The sequence below is a fragment of the Nothobranchius furzeri genome, chromosome 15 (genome assembly GCF_043380555.1).
Source record: "Nothobranchius furzeri strain GRZ-AD chromosome 15, NfurGRZ-RIMD1, whole genome shotgun sequence".
Taxonomy (NCBI): domain Eukaryota; kingdom Metazoa; phylum Chordata; class Actinopteri; order Cyprinodontiformes; family Nothobranchiidae; genus Nothobranchius; species Nothobranchius furzeri.
In genome coordinates, this window is record NC_091755.1 from 34,654,346 (window position 1) to 34,677,746 (window position 23,401).

A 23,401-nucleotide genomic window follows, 5' to 3' on the forward strand; every position below is an offset into this window, starting at 1 on the left:
TTTTTTTTATGTTTTTTATGTAACTTTATTCTGTTCTGCTGTGTTTTCCCTGGTTTAGTCTAATGTTTTATATTCCTTTATATGCCTTTTTTTTACCTTACCCCAATTATCCTCATGTAATACCCTTTTCATCTAATGAAATGAGCGCCGCTATGGCTACTCTCGTGACTGCCTGTACCTGTTTTTGTCTACATGTGTGTGTGTTTAACCTTGGTCAGGATTGTGTTCACGGAGTCAAGTTCCTATGCTCTGGGTCTCTGGAGCGCTGGCAATAAAGCTGATTCTGATTCTGATCCTCGTTCATCTCGCTTCCTCCCCGATTCCCTGCATAGTTTTATTTGGTTCTCTATTTTTTTTAGTTTCCCAGCTTAATCTTTTCATTAGTTTAGTTCATTTTGGCATGTAGCTCCTTCGTGTTTGGTTTATTTTCTTCTTTCAGCTTCTAGTTAGTTTACTGCGTTTTAATGCTTTATCTTGCTCAGTTATGAGTCCTCCTCTTGTGCTTTGTATTGCCTCCCACTCCTCAGTTAACTGTCACACCTGTAGCTCGTCAGTAATGACCTCACCTGTTCCACCGTCTTCGCAATCACTTCCCTGCCTATTTATACTCAGCTCTGTTCACTTCTCAGGTGTTGTTTTGTGCATCCTACTCTTAGAAACATACTTTTAGTTTGACCTTACCAGATCTCATTTGGGTCCTAAACCTCACCAAGCAAATTATGGCATAATTGGAACACAATATGAACATTAAATATTAACATATCATCTGTAATATTTATTTAATTAAGGTTTTAAATCAACAAACTTTAATTATGAAGTAAGTCTGCAGACATGTGGATGTGGGCTTGTTGCAGAAGGCTTAACATACGAGAATGATAAAGAGGGGAGAAGATGTTTCAGTGTTTTTAAAATGTGGTGATATTAAACCTTAAAAATGGCCTGAAGTAGGACTATTATTCTGTCATTATATCCAATTATGGGCAGGAGATGAATGTTTTGTTATTCCTGCAGAAACAAGAAAGAAACAGAGTAATAATTCAATATAACAGAGTTTTACAGCCTGCAAGCCGATCCCCTAATGCTGTTATTGTAGTTACTGTGATACATTTTAACTTGAACCATAAAGTTTTAGCAATCATTTTCTAATTTCCCTTTAGACTCATCTTCTGGGTTTAAACCCCATCTTCGTTATCCATGTGACTGTTGATGCTTTTATGTAAATTAGGTTTAACTTGTTGCCCTCCGAGGAGACATGAAGATGATTTAACCGACTGGTTTTTCTGGATTTAAAAAAAATGATGAGAAAATCATGAGTCATGACACGAGGCACCGTAAGAGTCCGCTTGTCCTGGAACTCTTCTCCCCTCCATCCTCCCATCATTCATCCTCCTCCCCCCTCCTCATTCACTCTCCTTCATCCTCTTCCTGTTTCTGTCTTTTCATTAATGTGCTGCCAACAGGGGGGCTTTGGCGACAGGCTGCTAAAGCTGTCGTCAAGGCAACGCAGCGTGTCTGTGGTTGCAGATGCATTTATTGGGGCGGTTTTGGGGATGTAAATGGATTCACTCACCCAGTCTTACGTCCTCTAAGAACAGAGAATGTGAAACAATCAGATATTAATAAAATTAACTCGGTTTGGGTTCTTAGTTCACCGTAAACAAAAATCACGTAATTTCACTCCAAAGTAAGACTTGGAGCATGATGGTGCAGACATATCCCAGGTAAACATTCACTAGGTGTTGCAACATTTATTACTTTGTGCTTTTGTTGCAGGATTTTCTTCCCGATCAGCTGTTTGCTTGTGAAAAAACGAACCTTTAAGATAAATAAAACGAATAAAAGCTGCAAACACAGAACAAAGATGAGGTGGCGTGCCTTTAGCAGTGCGTTTGTTACCTTTGTGTCTAGATGGATGGATGAACATGAAATGTTTCTTACTTCTCATAATTTATTACAAAAGATGATGAAGATGCTTTAAAGAAAGGCGAAGACGAGAACCTTCTTCAGACAAACGCCGCTCATATTCGGCTTCCAGGAAAACACGTTTAAAGTCTCTCAATCACAAACTGGATGAATTATTCAGACTAAATAAAAGTCTAACATCATACTTGAAAGCTGTTGATTTGCGCAAGGTCACCCGCTAACTTGCCGCCTTAATAACACACACACACACACACACACACACACACACACACACACACACACACACACACACACACACACACACACACACACACACACACACACACACACACACACACACACACTTATTGGCAGTTCGACACAAGCTTTTCTCTGATTGAAGAGGCTGAAAGTGAGCAGCCTGTCTGCCTCCTTCCTTTGTTATTATTGCCGTGTCCTTTTACCGCCTTGCTTTATTTTTGTTTTGTTTGCTCATTTAAATTTATAAAAAGAAAGTCTGTTGCTTTAATTTCCAATGCAATCTTTGCATTACAGACGCAGGCAATAACATCTATCCCCGATCAGTCCCAAGGCTCTTTGTTACTGTTACTAATGCTATGCTAATGCAATGCTAATTGCCCATTCACCGTGTTGGCTTTCACTACTCTGATGCACACAAGTAGATGTGATCTGAATCACATTACATCATTCCTTTACCCTGAAGATATACATTACAGGACATAGAACTGAGTATTTATTGTAACAAAAATATAATTAACTTGGTTTTTGTAACAGGAAAAGTAGAGTTTTAACGTAGACTTTCATATTGTTTTTGACCAAAAGCAAATCTAAAAAGGACATGCAGTCATTTTCCTGAGCACTTTTCCTCACTGGGGTTGCAGGGTGCTGGTGTCTAAAGGCCAGTACACACTGTGCATTGTTCGGCCATCGTAGATAATAGATAAAGCGGGGGACACCCTGGACAGGTCTCCAGTCCATCACAGGGACACACAGAGTCAAAGCACAGACTCACACCTTGTGACAATTTAGAGAACCCAAAATAACCAAATTGAGAATTTACATGCAGATATTAACTATTTCTGTTGTGTGGTGTAATTCAAACTCTAAATGCTAGGTGGCAGCGGTTTTACCGCCCTTATTCTGATGGAACGAGATCTCGTGATAGTTAGGGGCGCCTCCAGAACATTTTTATAGGGGTGGCCAGACGGGGCCAAAGAAATTTTTGGGGTGGCACACCAAATTGGTCCTTGTGGTTTCTCTGGGAGAGTTTAGCCTGTGGCGATGTATTGCATTGCTCCTTTATTCGTTTTTTATTAACAAAACAGTACGTATCCAAAACATTTAACTTCAGTTTTACAAACACAAACATTTCAGAAAATTACATTTCAGTTGGTTAAAATGTTATTTCAAATTTTATTTTAATGTTTTTTTTAGTTTAACTTACCTGTTGCTGTGTTCACAAAACACTATGGAGATAAAAACATTTTTTAAATGGTGAGCAGCGGAAACATGTGGTTTTTTAATCAATTCTGATTATTTTTTACTCCTTGTATTATTTTTATTTTGTTTTACAATTATGTCTTGAATAAATAAGATCAATTTATGTGATTTGAGTGAACATTAATATGATTTATTAACACTGGCGTTAGCAATTTTCTAGGGGTGGTCATGGCCACCCCATGCCACCTTTTGGGGGCGCCATTGGTGATAGTGCCTCGTTTACACCGAGGATGGAACGGATACAGTCCAGTCTCCATAAAATGTTTAAAGATAACGCGGACTGTCATAGACTGTAAACTGACATCCTCCTCATTAACAAATTAAAAAGCTGGAAAGAAAGTGCAACCTAGGTTTTATTTTGAAATACTGGATGCACCCTGTTGATCACATCCCACTTCCTGTCTGTCTCGTGTGATTTCTTAGCCTGGCAAGTTATATGTGAACAAATAGTCTGGCCACAGCCCATTGACAGGCTCTACAGTTGTCTCTCAAACTGTCTTCATGCTGTTGGACAACAAACAACATTGAGTACTCGCTGCTACAGATGTCTGTCAATGGGGCAGTCCACCATACACTGTCAAAGAAATGCATCATATTTTGAAATAAACTGAAGTACTGCTGTTTGCTCTTGACTCAAAGAAAAGCCCAAAGTTGATGCCAGAGCGCTGTGATTGGACCGGTACCAGACTGTCCGGGGACGCGGAGGTATGGTGCATGGCAGCAGTAGCTCAGGTGGTAGAGCGGGTTGCCTCATGATCATGGGCTCGATTCCAGCTCCCGCCAGGGGTATCCTGCTGTTGTGTCCTTGGGCAAGACACTTCACCCAACTTGCCTGCGTTAGTGGTGGTCAGAGGGGCCGACGGCGCCAAATGGCAGCCTCGCCTCTGTCAGACCTCCCCAGGGCGGCTGTGGCTACAAGTAGCTCACCATCACTAGCAGTGTGTGAATGTGAGAGTGTGTGAAAGCGTCTTTGGGTGTCTAGAAAAGCGCTATATATAAGTTCAATGCATTATTATTATTAAACCATCATTTTGTTCGACAAACTGACGGATTCTAGGCTAGTGATTTTGTTAACATCATGGAAATCTGTAAAATGCATGCGGAAAAAATAGACTTCATGTGGAAACTTCCCGTAGCACTTCCTTTAATAAGGAAGTGCCGATATATGAAAAAAAGGTATCGGCCTAACCCTGTATCGTACAGCCAGATCCTCACTAAGACACACCCCTAACCTAACCTTCCTTGAAGGGAATTCATATTTCTCTGCATTTCACAAACAAATGATGAAAATCTAATTTCAAAATATTTAATGAATTGTTGTTGTTTTTTTAAACATTTGTTTTTTGTCTTTTCTTCAGCACAAAGTTGTTAAATAATTGAGAGTTTATTGAAAATACGCTGTTGCTTGCAGGGTATTAGAACGTCTTCACTAAACTGTGTAGTAATGAGCAGAGCTAACGTGGGATTTGGGGAAGCTGGTGTTGCTTTCATTTAATCTGCTCTCTTCCTTTTCTCGCCTGAAAGCGACTGCAGAGAGCTGCTTAGCGTCTGTGGCGGGGAGCAAACACGCTGTTAGGATGTGTTCACAATACAAAACACACACAGTTCTGTTTTTGTACAAACATTCAAACCTTTCACTTTGCAGGATTTATGCAGAATGAATCTCTAATTATCAGCTTGGTCTGTTTAATATTGCACGTCATCTTCTACCCAAAGCAGAGAGATGAGCTAACGCGGTTTATTAAGTTTTCATATTTATTAATGAGCCTGTTTCAGGATGAGTGGAAGCTAACACCGCTGCTTTGTGTGGCTATAACTCAGAGGGAGGGTGTTCTCTAATCATCTCCCTCCTTCCTTTCTGTCACTCCTCCATTTCTTTGTGCTGCCATGAAGTTTTATCTTACAGACACACACACACACACACACACGCACACGCACACGTGTTACACAACCCGCTGTGTCGCATGATTGTCGTTGTGAATCGTTCACGTGGTGTAATGATGATACGAGTGTCCTGTTCCTGAGAGAGAGAGAGAGAGAGAGAGAGAGAGAGAGAGAGAGAGAGAGAGAGAGAGAGAGTGTGTGTGTGTGTGTGTGTGTGTGTGTGTGTGCTCTCCTGCCCCCTCCAGACCTTCTTTTTCACCCAATATTCCACGGATCTGATCCCATTTCTGTCCTCAGAGGTTGTTCTCATTAATCTTCGGACTCATAATTTCATAAAAAATACATAAAATAAATGTGTTTTTGCCGTGTAAAATTTTAAAAAGCACTTTTAATCATTTTGTGGTACGTTCGGCCGCCGTTTTCTTCCAAATAATAATAGTAACTGTGGATTAAATGCTCAGACTAGATCTTCCTTGTAGGAGATTTAATTTGAAACATCCTGATGTGAATGTCTCTGAAGATTTCACACCCGCTAATTTCTGTCTCCTCCCTTCTCTCACACTGATTCTCATCTATCATCGGTTCCTGGTGTGGTGGGCCGTAACCTGACTTCGCTCAATTCTGTCACCGTCGGCTCTGAACATGTGGCACGTGTGTGCGTGTTGATGTCCTGCTGCATTTAATTTTAATATTCCTATTTATAATAGATGTGCTTGCCCTTTCAGGAGTTTCAGCATTTATTTGGTTGGATGAGTGATTCCGTTCAGGATAGGTTGTCCTCCTCGAGCCGCTGCGTCTACGTTTGTCAGCCCCGTTGATCCTGCCCTGCTCCGAAGCCCCGGAGCGTTACGGCTGGTTGAGCTCTAGACCCGATCGGACTGGGAATCTCCTATTTCCTGCAGTTGCAATTATCTCTTTGTGTTTTCCTTCACTTATACAGGTCCTTCTCAAAAAATTAGCACATTGCGATAAAGTTCATTATTTTCTGTAATGTACTGATAAACATTAGACTTTAATATATATTAGATTCATTACACACAACTGAAGTAGTACAAGCCTTTCATTGTTTCTAATATTGATGATTTTGGCATACAGCTCATGAAAACCCAAAATGGTCAGTAAACCGTTTACCAGCGGTTTTGGCACTGTGAGCAGGTGCCAGGTGTCATGACTCGAGTTAAGTGTCTAAACCAAGACATGCAGAATCAATACTCGTCGGGCAGATTGAGTAAAAGTAAAGTTCTTTATTATTAAACGGGGACAAAAATAGCACAGGGAAGTCCTGTGGAAGTGAGCGGTACAGCTCGAGTCCAAGTTGCGCTCGGGATAAATGAGGGAGGCGGGGGAGCCGAGGTGAGCGCTAGGCAGAGGTTGAGCGATCTGGGGTGGTGAGGTCGCAGAGGGGCGCCAACAGGAACAACGGAGGAGGATGGGTCGTGGTGTATGAATCCAGAGTACAAAAACAGCGAGTGGGAAGCAGGTGGAGTGAGGATCCTGAAGGGAGGGAAACAAACACCAGGCGTAAGGGATAATCCAAAAACAGTCCGAGGTCAAAATCCAAGTATCCAATAACAAGAACAAGCGGGCAAACAAGAATGAGTACAAAGGGCTGAGGCTACCTAAATTGGTGCAATCATCCGGCGTAGTGAGGTGTCTCCATCCTCCTTTTAAACCCGCGTTCCTGATTGGAATCTCCTGCAGCTGCCGCCCCCTCCGCTCCTCACCTGTGGGAAATCAGCTCAATCATGGTTAGAGTGGAGATGGTGTCACTCACCTCTGCCCGGGTACATGACACCAGGTCGTGCTGAAAAATGAAATCATCTCCATAAAGCTTGTCAGCAGATGGAAGCATGAAGTGCTCCAGAATCTCCTGATAGCTAGCTGCATTGACCCTACCCTTGATAAAACACAGTGGACCAACACCAGCAGCTGAAATGGCACCCCAGACCATCACTGACTGTGGGTACTTGACACTGGACTTCAGGCATTTTGGCATTTCCCTCTGCCCAGTCTTCCTCCAGACTCTGGCACCTTGATTTCTGAATGACATACAAAATTTGCTTTCATCCAAAAAAAGTACTTTGGACCACTGAGCTGCTTCTCTGTAGCCCATGTCAGGCACTTCTGCCGCTGTTTCTGGTACAAAGGTGGCTTGACCTGGGGAATGCAGCACCTGTAGCCCATTTCCTGCACACGCCTGTACACGGTGGCTCTGGATGTTTCCACTCCAGACTCAGTCCACTGCTTCCGCAGGTCCCCCAAGGTCTGGAATCGGTCCTTCTCCACAATCTTCCTCAGGGTCCACTCACCTCTTCTCGTTGTGCAGCGTTTCCTTTTCTGCCACACTTTTTCCTTCCCACAGACTTCCCACTGAGGTGCCGTGATACAGCACTCTGGGAACAGCCTATTCGTTCAGAAATTTCTTTCTGTGTCTTACCCTCTTGCTTGAGGGTGTCAATGATGGCCTTCTGGACAGCAGTCAGGTCGGTAGTCTTTCCTATGATTGTGGTTTTGCGTAATGAACCAGGCTGGGAGTTTTTAAAAGCCTCAGGTATCTTTTGCAGGCGTTTAGAGTTAATTAGTTGATTCAGATGATTAGGTTAATAGCTCGTTTAGAGAACCTTTTCGTGATATGCTAATTTTTGGAGATAGGAGTTTTGGGTTTTCATGAGCTGTATGCCAGAATCATCAATATTAGAAACAATGAAAGGCTTGAACTACTTCAGTTGTGTGTAATGAATCTAATATATATGAAAGTCTAATGTTTATCAGTACATTACAGAAAAGAATGAACTTTATCACTATATGCTAATTTTTTAAGAAGGGCCTGTACACTTTGTTTAATTTTTTTCTAATTCTTACAACCTTCACAAACCTTTCTGTCTCTGTTTATTCTGTCTTGTCCAGTTTTCCTCCCACCAGGAATTCTGCCGTAACGAAACACGATCAGGAAAAGTCCTGAAATAAATCGAAGGAGACAATTTTAGCAAAGATGGGACCACTCAGAAGCTGTTAAATAACGTATTAGACGGCCTAAAAGTCGACTTGATATCTCATCCAGAGTGAAACTGGAGACATGCAGGACGGAGAAACATGAGATTGCCTCTAGTGTGTGGGATTCAGCTTCATGAAAAATTCCAAGTGTTTTACGTGGGATGTGCAGGTTAGTCATTAAAACAAGCACTTAAAGTTTTCCCCCCACTTTTGTGTTTTCATTAACAGAACTTATATTCTGAGCATCAACGGTGGAAAAAAACCAAGCAGGAAGTCCACAAAACTAATTTAGCCACTTTTTAAAAGTTCAAGTAAACTTTAAGCAAATGTTTCTTAATGCAGCTCAGATTAAATGATGAAAACTTTTCTAACCTGGAGCAACAATTCCAGAGCCTAGGAGTGTCATTTGTTTTAATTAATGATGGATTTAACAAATAAATACTCATTTTATAACAAAATAATGAAGATTTAACCTGTAAACTAGCTTGACTTTTGATAGTTTCTTTGCTTAAAAACTATTAAATTGCAGATCATATGTAATTGTAAATCTGAGTGTTTTGGCTGTAAAAGCAGCTCCCAGCCATTTAAGGTGCCAAGTTAGTGTTGTTGTTGTTTGGTTCAGGCTGTTGAATTGTCTTAATATTCAATTCACACTGTCAAATTTTGTTAATTTTAATAAATAACGTTTGTCAGTGTTGCTGCAGCTTTTAGAGACGATAAATGAAGAACAAGTGAATAAAATCCGGTAAAACGGGAATGTGGTGGATACAGTAAGTGCCTATTTTACTGTTTTACTTCCAAACTCACAGAGAAAATTCATTTACAGCGTCAAAAAAGCTAAAATTTGGGCTCTTCTGTCTGATGTTAACCCCTAAATCCCACTGAAGCCTGGTCCAGTCTAGGTCCAACATCTGTGCAGACAGGATCAATGGCTCCATTATCCAGAGGGGTTATTGATCATTTCCAGCTCTCATACACTGGTATGAAACGTGGTTTGGAGAGCGAGGAGAAGGTCTTGATGATGAGATGAAGAGGGTTGGAGCAGGGTGGGGATGGAGAGATCAGACAAAGACTCCATGCTGTTGCGTGGAGCATCACCTCAGCAACAGCAGCTCTATTCAGGTGTTCTATTTTAGTTTTACATTTTAGAGATTATAATCTTACATTTCATTTTAATCTTTATTATTCATTAATAATACCCACATTTACCTCTCCATTCTTCCTTTTGTTGTTGATGGTCTGTTGCAGAGAGAGTGGCTTGTTTCCATGGAAACAGACTGAGCCAGATGAGCTTGGTTGTACTGCAGTGTCTGCTGTGTGTGTGTGTGTGTGTGTGTGTGTGTGTGTGTGTGTGTGTGTGTGTGTGTGTGTGTGTGTGTGTGTGTGTGTGTGTGTGTGTGTGTGTGTGTGTGTGTGTGTGTGTGTGTGTGTGTGAGAGAGAGAGAGAGAGAGAGAGAGAGAAGGAAGGAAAGAAAAAGAGAGACTAAAGAGATGGAATGATGATGGCCTAAATCACTGGGCTGATGTGTGTGTTTGTGTTGCACTCATTCCATATCACAGCTGTAATCCACCCATCTTATCTGTGTTGAAGTGATGATATAATCACCATAGAGATATCATCTGCAGATCAGCAAAGTGGTGTGTGTGTGTGTGTGTGTGTGTGTGTGTGTGTGTGTGTGTGTGTGTGTGTGTGTGTGTGTAATTCCAATCAGGATTTATAAACACAGTAAAAGAGGACATGGACATTGAAGTGTGTTTTAAAGCCGAAGATTCTTTCAGTGTGCCATCCAGAGATGAAAAAAACTAACACACCTCTCTCCCTTGTGCTTTAATGGCTGAAAGCAACACCTCTCGTTTACATCTGTGCGTAAGAGGATGTCCAACGCTACTGGCTAATGTTGAGTGGTGCTCAGTTTAAATTGCATGGGGCTCTATGGGACGGGCTTAGCTAAATTAAATTGCCGTATTGTCCTCCTTGTATCCCTGACCAGGGTAAGACCATCACTTTATGGATTTCTAAAGAATCATAAATAATTCCTGAAAAGGGGCAAACTCTGGATTGCTGCTTTAATTAAGTCAGTTTTCAATTATTTGCAACATGGTCTCCAACCTCTCCCAAAGTTGTCTCAATAAGAGAAAATCAATTGCAGCTGCTCAAAGTTTAAGCAATGCAGCTGCAAGGCCGTGAACTGAGAATGTCATTGGTAGCCCAGGGAGATTCAGGGTTTAGCAGAACATCTTGATTTAGCGTCATTGAAAAACAGATTAGATTATCTACGTTAACATTTTTAAAGAATTCTGCATATTAAAATGCTTGTATGTTTCCCTCAGTCTCAGATGTTTACATAAATGAACAAAGAAAGACTTTCTGAGCAAAGTTGTAGCCTCGATGCTACAAGTCACTTCCTGTTAATTTTTCTAACCATCGAAGAGCCGTAACGAGTTTTTCTTTTTTGTGTGTGTGTCCCTGCAGAACTCCCAGAAGAAAGGAGGAGCACGCGCCAACAACAAAGCTGACAAGAAGCCTGCTGCTCAGGTAAAACACACACACACACACGCACGCACACACACACACACACACACACACACACACACACACACACACACACACACACACACACACACACACACAGTGCTGGGTGTTCCAAATAATCAATAATAGGAAGTAGTAGCTCAGCAGCCACAAATAAGGTTGTTGATTCAACACAAACACATCGCTGATGTATTATTATAAAACAAATCTGTCTTATTTAATTATTTTAAAGTCCACAGATAGTCCTAGGAGAAGAAAAGTCAAAGCCAGGATGTTTTACTCCTCATCCAAAGAGCTTCTTCAGTTCTGAACATTCATAGCAACTCATGACTTAGTCATCTGTACAACACCAATTAGAGGGAGCCAAGTCCCACGATTGAGCTGTCAGGAGTTTTATTCTCACCCAATGAACTCTTCTGAACTAAACCAACATGTTGGCTGGTTGTGAAACCTTCCTGTGTCGTTAGCGTTAGCCGCGTAGCGTTGGCCGTGTCCTGGGTGGATGATATGACTCACAGAAACACCAACTAATGAAATATAGATGATAAACCTCATCGTATTCTAACTTTTGGTGTCGGGATCGCCTCGGGCAGCTGTCTAGTTTAAGCTGGTGAACGCTGACTGTTATTCCTGCTGATTGAGCGGGCAAAGCTAAGCAGTGTTGGGATAAAAATTAAACAGCTAGCTTGTCAGCAAACATGTTTTCTTTGGCTTCTGCCAAAAATAAGAATCCAAAATTATAACTTCTGAATGACTATAATAACATATCATGCTAAACTCACTTTTTGTGTCCTTGTGTGCTGCTATGTGGGCTCTACCGCCTTCTAAAATGCTCCAAGCTTTAAAAAAAGAAGAAAAAACCGTCCATCCATTTTTTGTCAGTGTTTGGTTTTAGGAATTATGTGCCTAAAACAAACTGTTTCTAAAATTCCCCATTTGTGATGTCACAGTCAGAGACATTAGAATAAAACCAGCTCTTATGTGTGAGGGACAGCAACAGCAGCTCTTCTCTGACCTCTTCCCAGATATTGACCCTTTGCACCGACGTCACCTAATCACGTGGGTCCACCATGCTGGACGGCAAAAGCATGTAAACAGTGAGCGACACGAGTACTAAACAAAGGGGAAAAGTAGAGCCAGAAATTGTTTTTTGCGATCAAAACAAAAGCAAAACTCCTCCAGCATTCCTTCAGCTAGTCCATGCCCAGTTCAGTTATCAGAAGAAGTAGCGCGTCTAGCCGGGGCTCATAGAGAGCGGTATGCTAACTAGCTTACCAACGTTAGCTTAAGTTCTCTCTGCGGCTGTTCACCGATGTAAACATGTTGCTGACTTTGCCTAAATTCACCCCGCTGGATTTATAACATTATGTTATAAACAGCGTTTCACTTTACACCAAAGCTGATTGTTAAAAAGTCCGGATCCCTTGTTGCTGGTGGTGTTACCGGGTTCAGCTGCTGCTCTCACACCGGAATGAGATCTCTGAACGGCGACGCTCATATAAATAAATAACGTAATTTTAACACGTAATCATACATCAGAGCTTTAATATTGTTAATAATTGTCCCGCTTTACACTACAGTGGACGGCGCGCATCCTCTGTGGTGAAATACCCATCCATCAGGATTATTGATAATCCTGATAATATTAACTAACTAACTAATAACTAACTAACTAACTAATAATATAACTTGTATAAACACATCACATTTATCCCTGTCCCTGTCTTCCTTGTGAAATAAATGAACGTTAATCTTACCCGGTTAAAACATGTTTGCTGCAAATCTGAGGCCTGCTAGTCCGCTTGACGCGGCAGTTCATCTCCGTCCTCAGTCTCCATCAAAGATATTAAAACACAAAACGAGTTGAGTTTACATCCTTGTCTGTTAGTGCAGCCAACCACGCAGCGAGCTAAAACCATTTTACGGTCAAATCAACTAAATAAAATCGATAAAAGGCTACTAACTAGCTTGTTTTGACTAGCTTCACTGGAATTTCAGTGGGTGTAAACGGTCTTTTTGCCATCCATCATGGCGAAGGGGGCGGTCACATGAGTGGCGTGACGTCAATAAGAGCTTCTATTCTTATAGTAGCCAATCAGAGGATGGGTGGGTGTGGCCAGCAGCAGCTTGGTTTCCTAAAGTGACAGAGCCCTGAAACTGGCTCATTCTTGAAGGTACTGTAAATGTCAAGAATAAAACTACTGAAATCGCTTTATGTGAGAGGGATTTAGAGCAAATAACTTCGTAAACCTGTTTTTGTATAAACCACTGAATTATTATTACCCCTTTTAATTCTGCCTCCATGTTTCCACCACAGGACTTTGTTGAGGACTTTTTGATCTGCTTTTTTGCATGCATGGTTACTTATTTCAGCATAGATCAAAGCTTCCTCTCTTCTTTCCTGCAGGTTCCTGTATCTACATACGTTATCAGATCAAACATTGACGATTAAAAAAATTAATCCTCTTTCCGTCGTCAGACCCCCTTTTTAAAAAGTTCATAAAAGAACGTAAAACTTTCTTTTTTCTCCTCAAAAAGCCCCAGTCTGTCTTTGTGTGAGCTCAATATGAAAAAGTCTAAAAATCAGCAGATCTCACTGCAAACAAAGGTAATTCTCTCCTGAGCGGCTGACTTGAGCCCAGACCCCCTTCCCAAACCATAAATGGCTGCAAATGCATCGTTTAATGTGGTTGGAACCGCTCCACGGGTCGTAAACCAAACACAGACACAGAGCTGCTCCTGAGGAATGTGTGGTGGGGTCACCTGAGGTCAGCTGCTGCAAGTTTATGATAATCCTAAAGAACATTTAAAAGTGCTTTATGTTTACAGTCTATTTCTGCTGCAATTATCACTTTTATTTACACAAAACTGCTTTTTTAGACTTTTCACCAAATTTGATTAAAGCTTAGCCAGCATTGGGCTCACTTATACCCATATTCCATTTTCCCAGAGATGTAGTAAATATTCATTTCAGATGGAGATGACGTCTGAGGAGAACCACTAATCAGTATGTTTCCTGGAGTTGCTCTGATCTGTTTATGGGCCCCTGTTTTTGGTTGCTGACAGTCAAAACACAGCTTTGTAATTTGAAGGACGCTCTAAACAGAACAGGAAGTTGTCTCGGTTGAGTTGGATTGTTGCTACAGGCTAGTGGAGACCGGGTCATTTTCCACTTTGACTCTAGGATTTTGTTTTTGCATAAATAAACCCAGAATAGTCAAAAAATGTGAGATTTTCCAGGTATTTGAATGCATCATCCGCTCTGAGGTATCTGTTTGCGCCCCCTGTCGTTTCCCTCCAGGAGGACAGCTCAGACCTGAAGTGTCAGCTCCACTTTGCCAAGGAGGAATCGGCCCTGATGTGCAAGAAGCTGACCAAGCTGGTGAAGGACGGTGAGGCCATGAAGGAGGAGCTGGCCAAGTACAGGTCCATGTACGGAGATGTCAACGCCTCGCTGACCGTGGAGGAGGTGAGAGAAGGTTGTAAATAAAAGCTCAGCTGTTCAGTAGAAAGCAGAGAATCAAAAGCAGGTTTTCCTTTTTGACCCTCCTGCAGGTTGCTGACTCCCCACACACCCGTGAAGCTGAGGTCAGAGTTCACCTGAAGCTGGTGGAGGAGGAGGCCAACCTGTTGAGTCGACGCATCGTGGAGCTGGAGGTGGAGAACCGGGGCCTCCGCGCCGAAATGGACGACATGAAGGGGTCGCAGGGTAGCTCACCCAACTCCTCGATCATTCAGAGTCTTTTCATTGATGATAGAACAAGTCCAACTTCCTGTTCTTCATTCACAGATAGTCCTCAAGATCTCACAGGTGGTGGTGGTGGTTCTGGACCAGGCCTTTCGGGAGGAGCCACCGTTCTTGGAGGAGGAGTGTTTTCTGAAAACGTCATGGAGCTCCAGAGGCACCTCCAGTTCGTGGAGGAGGAGGCGGAGCTGCTGAGGAGGTCCCTGATCGAGATGGAGGAACAGAACAAGCTGCTGATGAACGAGATCAACCGCTACAAATCCGAACTCCCACCTACAACATCGTCGCTGTCATCCAGCTCGCTGATGTCTCTGACAGATGGGCGGCTCAACGATAGCCCCGCCCACTCTGTACAGGAAGGGGCGGTGCTTATTAGTACTGACAGCCCGACCCATGAGGAGGAGCTCCGATCGGCCCAGCTTCAGGTCGGAGAACTGAGTGGGAAAGTGAAGAAGCTGCAGTACGAGAACCGCGTGCTGCTGTCCAACCTGCAGCGCTGTGACCTTGCCTCGTATCACGCTCCTTCCTCCTCATCGTCATCGAGACTGGCGCTGGAGACTGATGCAGAGGCAGGAGACTCCGCTGAATGCCTACCCTTCAGGTACGTCTTCCACTTACAGTCCGAAGTCGGTCTGTCTGAACGAGTACTAAAGATTCGCCTGTCTGTCCGTCAGCCCGCCCCATCGGAAAGAGCCCGTTGGCGGAGAGAACGAATCCGTTGAGATCAATGAGCAGAAAAAGACGATGGAGGACAACGCTGGTGCACCAGCCTCACTCCTAGGGCGCCTCGGGCAGAAGGACCATGATGCCCTTCTGGCCATGAGGGGCCAGGCCCGTTTGGTTTCCACGGCAATACAGCTGCTGACCTCCCCCGAGTCCAACTGCCTCTCATCCTCACCTTTAGTGTATCACAAGGTGTGCAGCAATGAGGCAGCAGAGTGCGACCTTGAGAAACCTCCGCCTCTCTCCCAGGTACCTTCCCTCTGTCCGGGGCGAACACTGAATCGTTTCGCTCTTCTTCTGATCCGCTGAATAAAATAAACCTGGCTGCTTCTGCTCTCCAGATGTCAGAGCTGTCTGATCTGGTGGACCTTCCTCTGGTTGGCGCTCTGACCAGCAGGCTTCAGGTGCTGCACTCCCAGCTGCAGGTCTTTGTGGAGCAGGTAGATGCCCTGGGTACGCCTCAGGTGGACGGAGATGGACAGGATCAGGAAGTGGAGGAAAAGGTAAAAGACAAGAAGCACAATCTTCTCCACCCCCTACTGTCACTCGCTTCCTTTGTTTTATTTTGTCACATTTAAATGCCTAAACTTTATTTTTGGCTGATTACCACCCGACCCCATCCCAACGTGCTGCCTGAGTTTCTCTGCAGTGAGAAAAGCTTTACACGGCTCGCTCAATCCCGACGTTCATCCCAAAAACATCCCATTCTCTGAGCTGCTGGTGCAAAACCCTCCACTGCATGCTGTTCAAATTCCTCACCTGTGTTTAAATGCTGCTTTTGGGCCTCAAATGGAGCCGGGTGCTCGGACAAAGTGAGATTAAATGGAAATTTATAATGTGGGTTCACGCTGACTGTGGCTGTGCAACTGTGGCCGCTCAGATTATAATTTGGATTAACTTTTGAGTTTGTTTAAGTGGATCTTAATAGTGTTCTTGTTGCTGCAAGAGAAGAATGTGATGAAAATCCACCAGGTTCCTTTAGCTTCCCGTCTTTTGCTATGTAGGAAAATCTAGGAATGGTTGCGTCTCTGAAGCAACAGATACACATTTCCTACTTTTTTAGTCATTTCCAGTCATTATTTCCTTTTGAAATTCTCCACCTACACTGTAAGAAAGGAAATGTTGAATTTACTAAACAAATTATGTCACCTGGTCACTAAACCTAGCTGCATGTAAATGTAATATACATTTTTATGTTAAAAGTAAACGTATATTCTGCTTTACATTTAAGCGGCTAGGTTTAGTGACCAGCTGACATAACTTGTTTAGTAAATTCAACATTTCCTTTCTTACAGTGTTTCAAAAGAAATTTGAAAAGTAGCATAAATGTATTTTTTTGTTAGTTTGTTTTTTTTACAAGATTTTAAAGTCTGATATTTGCAGTCAGAAGCAATGGAAGTCATAACTTATTTCAATAAATCATAAATTAGATTTTCATCTGTTTTTGCTTTTTAAATTTATTGAAGTGTAGATTTTTACTTTTTAACCGAAGTAACAACATAAGCTAGGATGTCTGTGCATACATGAGACACAAAAAGTCTTGTTCCGCAACAGAAAACATCACAAAATAAAAAAAAACTTTTTACTTTTTATGTGTTAGTTTTCTGTGTCCTACACTCTAAAAAATAAACAGTTGAATTTACTAAACAAATTATGTCACCTGGTCACTAAACCTAGCTGCATGTAAATGTAATATACATTTTTATGTTAAAAGTAAACGTATATTCTGCTTTACATTTAAGCGGCTAGGTTTAATGACCAGCTGACATAACTTGTTTAGTAAATTCAACATTTCCTTTCTTACAGTGTTTCAAAAGAAATTTGAAAAGTAGCATAAATGTTTTTTTGTTTTTTTACAAGATTTTAAAGTCTGATATTTGCAATCAGAAGCAATGGAAGTCATAACTTATTTCAATAAATCATAAATTAGATTTTCATCTGTTTTTGCTTTTTAAATTTATTGAAGTGTAGATTTTTACTTTTTAACCGAAGTAACAACATAAGCTAGGATGTCTGTGCATACATGAGACACAAAAAGTCTTGTTTCACAACAGAAAACATAATAAAAAAAAATAAAAAAAAATTTTCACTTTTTATTTGTTAGTTTTCTGTGTCCTACACTCTAAAAAATAAACAGTTGAATTTACTTAACAAAGTTATGTCACCTAGTTCCACTAAACCTTGTTGTGTAAATGTAAAGAGTAAAAAGCATTGGTTTACGTTGTGATGTTAAAGGTAAATGTATATTTATTTTTACATTTAGGCAACTAGGTTTAGTGGAACCAGTTGACTTAACTTGGTTAGGTGAATATAACATTTAATTTCTTGCAGTGTAGTTTTTCTAATCCATCAGTTGATCCATGTGCGTGTTTGATACACAGTTTATTAGGAGGTCTGTAATGTTTTATGTTTGTTAAAAGAACTTTAATTCATGAGATCAAAGTAGAACATTTTAAATTCTGACCTCCGAGAGCCGTTAACGATGATTCAGAGCTTTTTTCTTCATTCTTTTAGTTGTTTTATTTGAGTGATTTTGTCTTCCGACGGGATCCGATGTGGATAAATGATGCAGCAGTACCGATCTGTGATGTTTTGACTCCATTAGAGGCCAATTCCAACCCCTCCAATCTCCCCCGTCCCTCTTTCTTCCCTCTTTCTTTCTGCACGGGCACCACCACTTTCCCACTTCTTCCATTTCCTTTTCCCACCTTTTCACACACTCTGGTTGTCATCGTCCCCTTTGACCCTTCTTCCTACCTCACCTCCTTTAACTATAACTCGTCATTTTGTTCCCCCTTCGCTCTGACCTTTCATCCTAACTGCCTTCCCATTTCCTCTCTTCTTTATTCCCGTCTATCCTTTTCTGTGTCATCTCCTCGTCCCTCAGCGGTTCATCCTACCCTCCATTCTTCTTTTCCTCCTTTTCTCCACCCTCTCATTCTCCTCTTTGGCCAAGCTTTTTTTCCTCTACATCCTCTTCTGTGTCTTGTGAGGTCCATAAGTCGTTACTGTGTTTTTCATGTCACATCGGCGATTGGCGGACGCTGTTTTGGTTTGTTTTTTATTGTGTTTTCCGTCATCTTCTCCATTTTGTTGTTCTCCCAAAACGTCTTCCACCTCATCTCTACCTCCCTTTTTTCCTCTGTGGTTTATTTTTGTTTGTGTGCGTGTGTTTGTTTTTGGTTTTTCTTCATTAACTTGCCCATGCGTGCATGCAGCAGCTCGATTATAGGGACCGATCAGAGCCAGACGTGAACGATGAAACTGAGGAGACGAGCCAATCTGTCAGCCAGGAGTCGCCGAATCAGGAACGCAGCCAGATGGAACGGGAGGGGAAGGAGACGGATCAGGCGTTGGTGAGCTTAGTCACGAACAACATTACAGCCACAGACTTTTTTATTGGAGACCTGATGCGCTTGCACCTCATGGCTGACGGCCAACACACGTCTTCAAACCAGCCTTCACCGTCATGTTTTGTTTTCTACCCGGTAATTTTCTAGCATCAGTGAGAGTTTGACGTAAACATCTGCAGCAGTCGACCAGCAGGGTGTGTTTGTGGTGTTAACAGTTTGATTTTAGAGTTAAATTCACATTAGACAACAACATTGTTGGCCACGGCGCTGACAGGAAGGGTGCACCTCTGTTTGTTTGACCTTTCACGGTGTGTCTCCGTGGCAACCAGGGTTCTGTGCGTCTGCATCTTTATCCACGATGTCGAGGGTGAGCGGGTGAGGACACAGACATGGAATCAGACACAAGAAAGATGAAAGGCAGATTTAGACGCTGTTGTGTGAACTTAGCTGAGTTCAGCAGTCATGGAGTTTTCATTTTCACCCAGCTGATAACCGTTTTCCTCTGCTCATCCGGGGCTTCCCAGCAACCTCCACGAGCTTCACCAGTGGTATCCCTCCAATTTGTCCCAGTCAAGCTAATATTGAAATACATCTTCATCTGCAAGCAGAAGAAAGAGTCCGATCAGGTCTTTTTGGCTTGTGGGACTCTATTCGGGGATTTTGGAGAGGAAGGTCCATCGGATTGTCGAACCTTAGATTCAGGAGGAATAGTGTGGCTGTGGAACACTGGACCAGCTCTATACCCTTAGGGGGACCTGGAGGGTATGACCGGTGCCTGGCTGTTTCCTGGTGAGTGTTGGAGTCCTCCTAAGCTGCTCTTCATCACCGATTCTGCTCATAACTTTTATGGACAGGATTTCTCGGCACAGCTAAGGTGTTTTGGTGGCCTGAGGATCAGGCGATGTGGTCCGGTTGGCTTCATCAGAACGTGATTTCCAGCTTTCGAAACTAAACGATGTGTCAGTTTTAGTTCATCCTTTCTGGGCATTAACCCCGCAGCAAATCACAATCAAAAAGCATCTTGAATCTTTTCATGTACAAAAATATCTTCTCTGGGAGATAAAGTTCTCACGGCAAAGTCTTCCTTTAACTGTGCTTACTTTTGTGAAAACCTCTCCTGATGTTTGAGCACATTCCCTATGAGCGGCTGGCACTTTTCACAGCAGCGAGTCATTAAATCTAGAGGTTGGGTTTTACGGCTGACGATGGAGGCAGTTAGCGATGGGGTGGTGCGCCTGGCTGAGGGTGATGGAGGGCAGAAACTGAGCCTATTGGAGGGTAAAAAAGGACATTAATGGTACAGCGGGTAGGTCGATGGATTGCCCTCACTCAGCAGCTAAATGAACCATGGGAATGTGAGGATAACCGTGTGTGTGTGTGTGTGTGTGTGTGTGTGTGTGTGTGTGTGTGTGTGTGTGTGTGTGTGTGTGTGTGTGTGTGTGTGTGTGTGTGTGTGTACTTTGTGTAGCAGAGCTGAAAGTACTCTGATGTAGTTCTCACACTTGTCAGTTTCTGTATTTATCACATCCTAGTTCCTGTATCTTCTACCTAACCATAGGCCTTCTCCATCACAAATGACTTGTCTCCTGTCCTTCTTCTCCAGTCCATCCAGGCCACTGACCTCCAGGCTCAGCTGTCCAAAGCAGAGGAATCGGTCCAAAAGACTTGGGAAGAACTGGAGAAAAACCGGCAGAGTGACAGTCACAAACTCTCCCAGGTCAGTTTGCAGTGAAAACACAACAAAAAGCCCTTCTGAGGTGGTGTTCCCTGAGTGAGTTTCTCCTGCTCTCAGCTGCAGGAGGAGCACCAGAAAGCCCTGATCCGACGGGACTTCCAGCTGCAGAGTCTGGCCGTGCAGGCTCGGCTGCAGCAGAAGCTGTGGAGCCAGGAGAGGACTCTGCTGGTTCAGGAGTCCCAGCACCTCAAACAGGCTCTGTTGCTGCTGAGTCTCAAACTTCGCTGCTTCCTCAAACAGTGGAGGCTGGGCTGCAAGAAGGACGCAGAGTGGAAAGATGTCCTGGAGGTGTGAGAGAGCGAGAAGAGCCGTTTGTCTGTTGTTTATTTGAAGCATGAATGGATTTTTTTTAAATGGTGATTTTTAGATGAACAGCTTGAACGACCTGTACTTGTTGTTGGAGGAGGAGAACCTGTCCACAACCCAAACGGACAAGCAAGGAGCTGCAGAAGAACTCAGCCAGACTATAAAGGTGAGGAGGTCACTAGTGCACACACACACACAAGGTGGTGTAACCCTTGAACCAGAAACACATCTTCACCTCATCCCCCTGTGATAAGTAATCCATGCTCCGCACACATAGATGCTCTCAGACACGCTGATGATCACCTGTCTCCCTGCAGTCGAGCGCCGTGAGCAGCACCTTGGCCGACCTGAGGGTCGCCCTGCAGGATCTGAGCGCAGAGCTACGGCAGGAGAGACAGGGCTCGCAGGAACTCACCCAACAGTTCGCTAAAGCCAAGGCATCTTGGGAAGTGGAGAGGACTGAGCTGAAGAGCGTCATCACGCAGGTCAGTTTTATTGAAAACCTCCCTAAAACATCTCTCTTGGTCCCTTTTTCCTATAAAATATAATCGTTTTAATGTAAGAAGAAAATAATGTTTTCACAAATGATTTCTACATTTTAGATGAACTGTTGACTCTGTGGCTTACAGCTGAGGTTGTTTTATTTAACTTTAGGAGGACCAGAGTTGGTTTTAATGCTCTGATACATGAAACCTTAGAATTAAAGGATGGTGCAGCCACCTTCTTACCCCATTTTATTCTCTACTGCAAAAAAATCCTGCTTCTTCAGCGCCCGAAACGGACATTTAAAAGCCCACTGAGGCTGACCAGTCAGAGCAGAGTTTGTACATCTTTTCGGTGCAAAAACTACATATATTACATCATTTAAACTATTAAAGCCTGTTTGAGTGCATTGCTATCTTTCAGTCTCATCTTCCAGTGTGGAGTAATAGTTTGAACACCGCCGACCGCCTTTGTCTCCCTGTGTCATATCAGCAGCTGAAGCGGTAATAGTTTTAATTAATAGCCTCTAGAACAGAACGTGTGTGTAGCTGAGCAGAAAAACCACAGATAAATTAAAAGAAGCCTGCAAATATATTAAACTGTAAAATTCATATTCAGAAAGGCTCTAAATGCCTATAAATTGCTTATGAAAGCTTAAAAATTGCCTTCATTGACGTAGTTTACTCTGCAATGTCGTTAGCATCATAATGCTAAAGCTATCCATTATAAACCCCATCCATCACTCTGCAACTTCAAGATAATCTGCAGAGAATTGATGCAAAGAAGAAACCAAACATCCAGCTGCCTTATCGTGGTCCTTCCAGCCCGCAAACTCGATATAGCTGACAGTCGTTGTTAATCATCGTCACCTTCTGATCCGTTCTGTCCTCGCATCGGGGTACCAGATGATTTGTCTTGTGGATGAGAGCAAAGACAGAAAATGCTTTTTATTTTCTTTTTTCCTTAAACTGCAGATTTTTAGTGATGAAAATTGATTTTACTCTGTTTAACTAAGATCTGGTCAAAAATGAAACACAACTATATAAACTGCAGCCTTGTTGTTTGCTGAAATCTCCCATGTGCTAGATGCTACATCTGGAAGCTATCTCACCCTCTGCCAGCAATGCACAACTGAAAATTTGCAGTGTGTGTGTGTGTGTGCGCGCGCGCGTGCGTGTAATTAGAAAACAATCAGCTGACCACATCAGAGCCCAGGCTTCCTGGCAGCGGCTCCTCCAGTGGTTCTTTTCTGAACAACTTCATTTCTTGCTCCGTCCTGCTGTCAGAGACTTTGACAGGAAATTATCTTCGCTGTTCAACCAGATAAACACACAGTCAGTAAATTACACAAGGTGGCAGCAGGAACCCTGAAATCATCGCAGAAAATTAAATTATCACCCATGAGCTGAGGTCCACTTTCACGTCGCACCAGACCTTCTGGGTCCATGATTGTTTGTAGGACATGTCACTAACTGGAAAAACACAGAAAACACCTGGAACCTCGTTACGCTGGAAGCTGCTTTATTCATTAGTAAATCCACTGCAGGTTTACCCCAGAACTATCCTGGCAAGCCATCCTATGTATGTAAATATCTCGTCTGGCCACCCGTTCAACCCTTTCTGCACGCTATTGGACAGCAGTAGGGCCAATCAGAGCAACAAACAATGTGACTTAATCACAGCGACAGAAATCAGTCAACAGGGAAAGATGATGATTATTTTATAAAGGACTTAAAGCAGAAATCTAGAGTTTTTGTCAGAGTGCACCATCTAGAGGAAGAAAAAGGTATTGCACTTTAAGCCCCACTCCTTACTTCCAAGATTATGGTTTGAAGAAACGCCTCTTGTAGCTCTAACCAGGCAACAGAGCTGAAACACATTGATTTACAATTATTATTCTTACATTATGCTGTTCATTCATATTCATGTATTTTACAGACTTACTTGCCCAACAGTAATACCACCAACTCTGCATCTTTCCAGATAAAATTGTGTGTGCGCTCTGTGACTGACATCTGCCCGTGAGCGGGTATCTAACGCTGTTGGCTAATGCTGAGTCCCGCTCAGGTCATACTGCATGGTGCTTAATGGTTCATGGGGCAGGCTTAGCAAAAAAAAAAAAAAGGGACACTTTGCCAACATTGTATGACAGTACAAAGTGAGCCTATCGTTCTTACAGATTTCTAAAAATCATTCCTGAAAGGGGGAAACTCTGAATTGCT

At 42.7% G+C, this 23,401-nt stretch overlaps 1 protein-coding gene across 3 annotated transcripts in view; it reads left to right on the forward strand.

Annotated features, from left to right (window-relative positions):
* Positions 1-23,401, forward strand: part of mtcl2 (microtubule crosslinking factor 2) — an 84,826-nt gene that overhangs the window by 48,432 nt on the left and 12,993 nt on the right. Inside the window, exons 5-15 of one of the 3 annotated variants that reach the window (XM_015967480.3) lie at positions 10,775-10,837; positions 14,136-14,303; positions 14,390-14,543; positions 14,625-15,180; positions 15,254-15,551; positions 15,644-15,805; positions 18,521-18,658; positions 20,259-20,372; positions 20,448-20,678; positions 20,758-20,862; positions 21,014-21,181. In XM_015967480.3, coding sequence (XP_015822966.3) covers positions 10,775-10,837; positions 14,136-14,303; positions 14,390-14,543; positions 14,625-15,180; positions 15,254-15,551; positions 15,644-15,805; positions 18,521-18,658; positions 20,259-20,372; positions 20,448-20,678; positions 20,758-20,862; positions 21,014-21,181 — 2,157 coding nt within the window. The remainder of the gene's footprint in view (positions 1-10,774; positions 10,838-14,135; positions 14,304-14,389; positions 14,544-14,624; positions 15,181-15,253; positions 15,552-15,643; positions 15,806-18,520; positions 18,659-20,258; positions 20,373-20,447; positions 20,679-20,757; positions 20,863-21,013; positions 21,182-23,401) is intronic. The other 2 variants (XM_015967482.3, XM_015967481.3) reach the window with 2 other exon arrangements.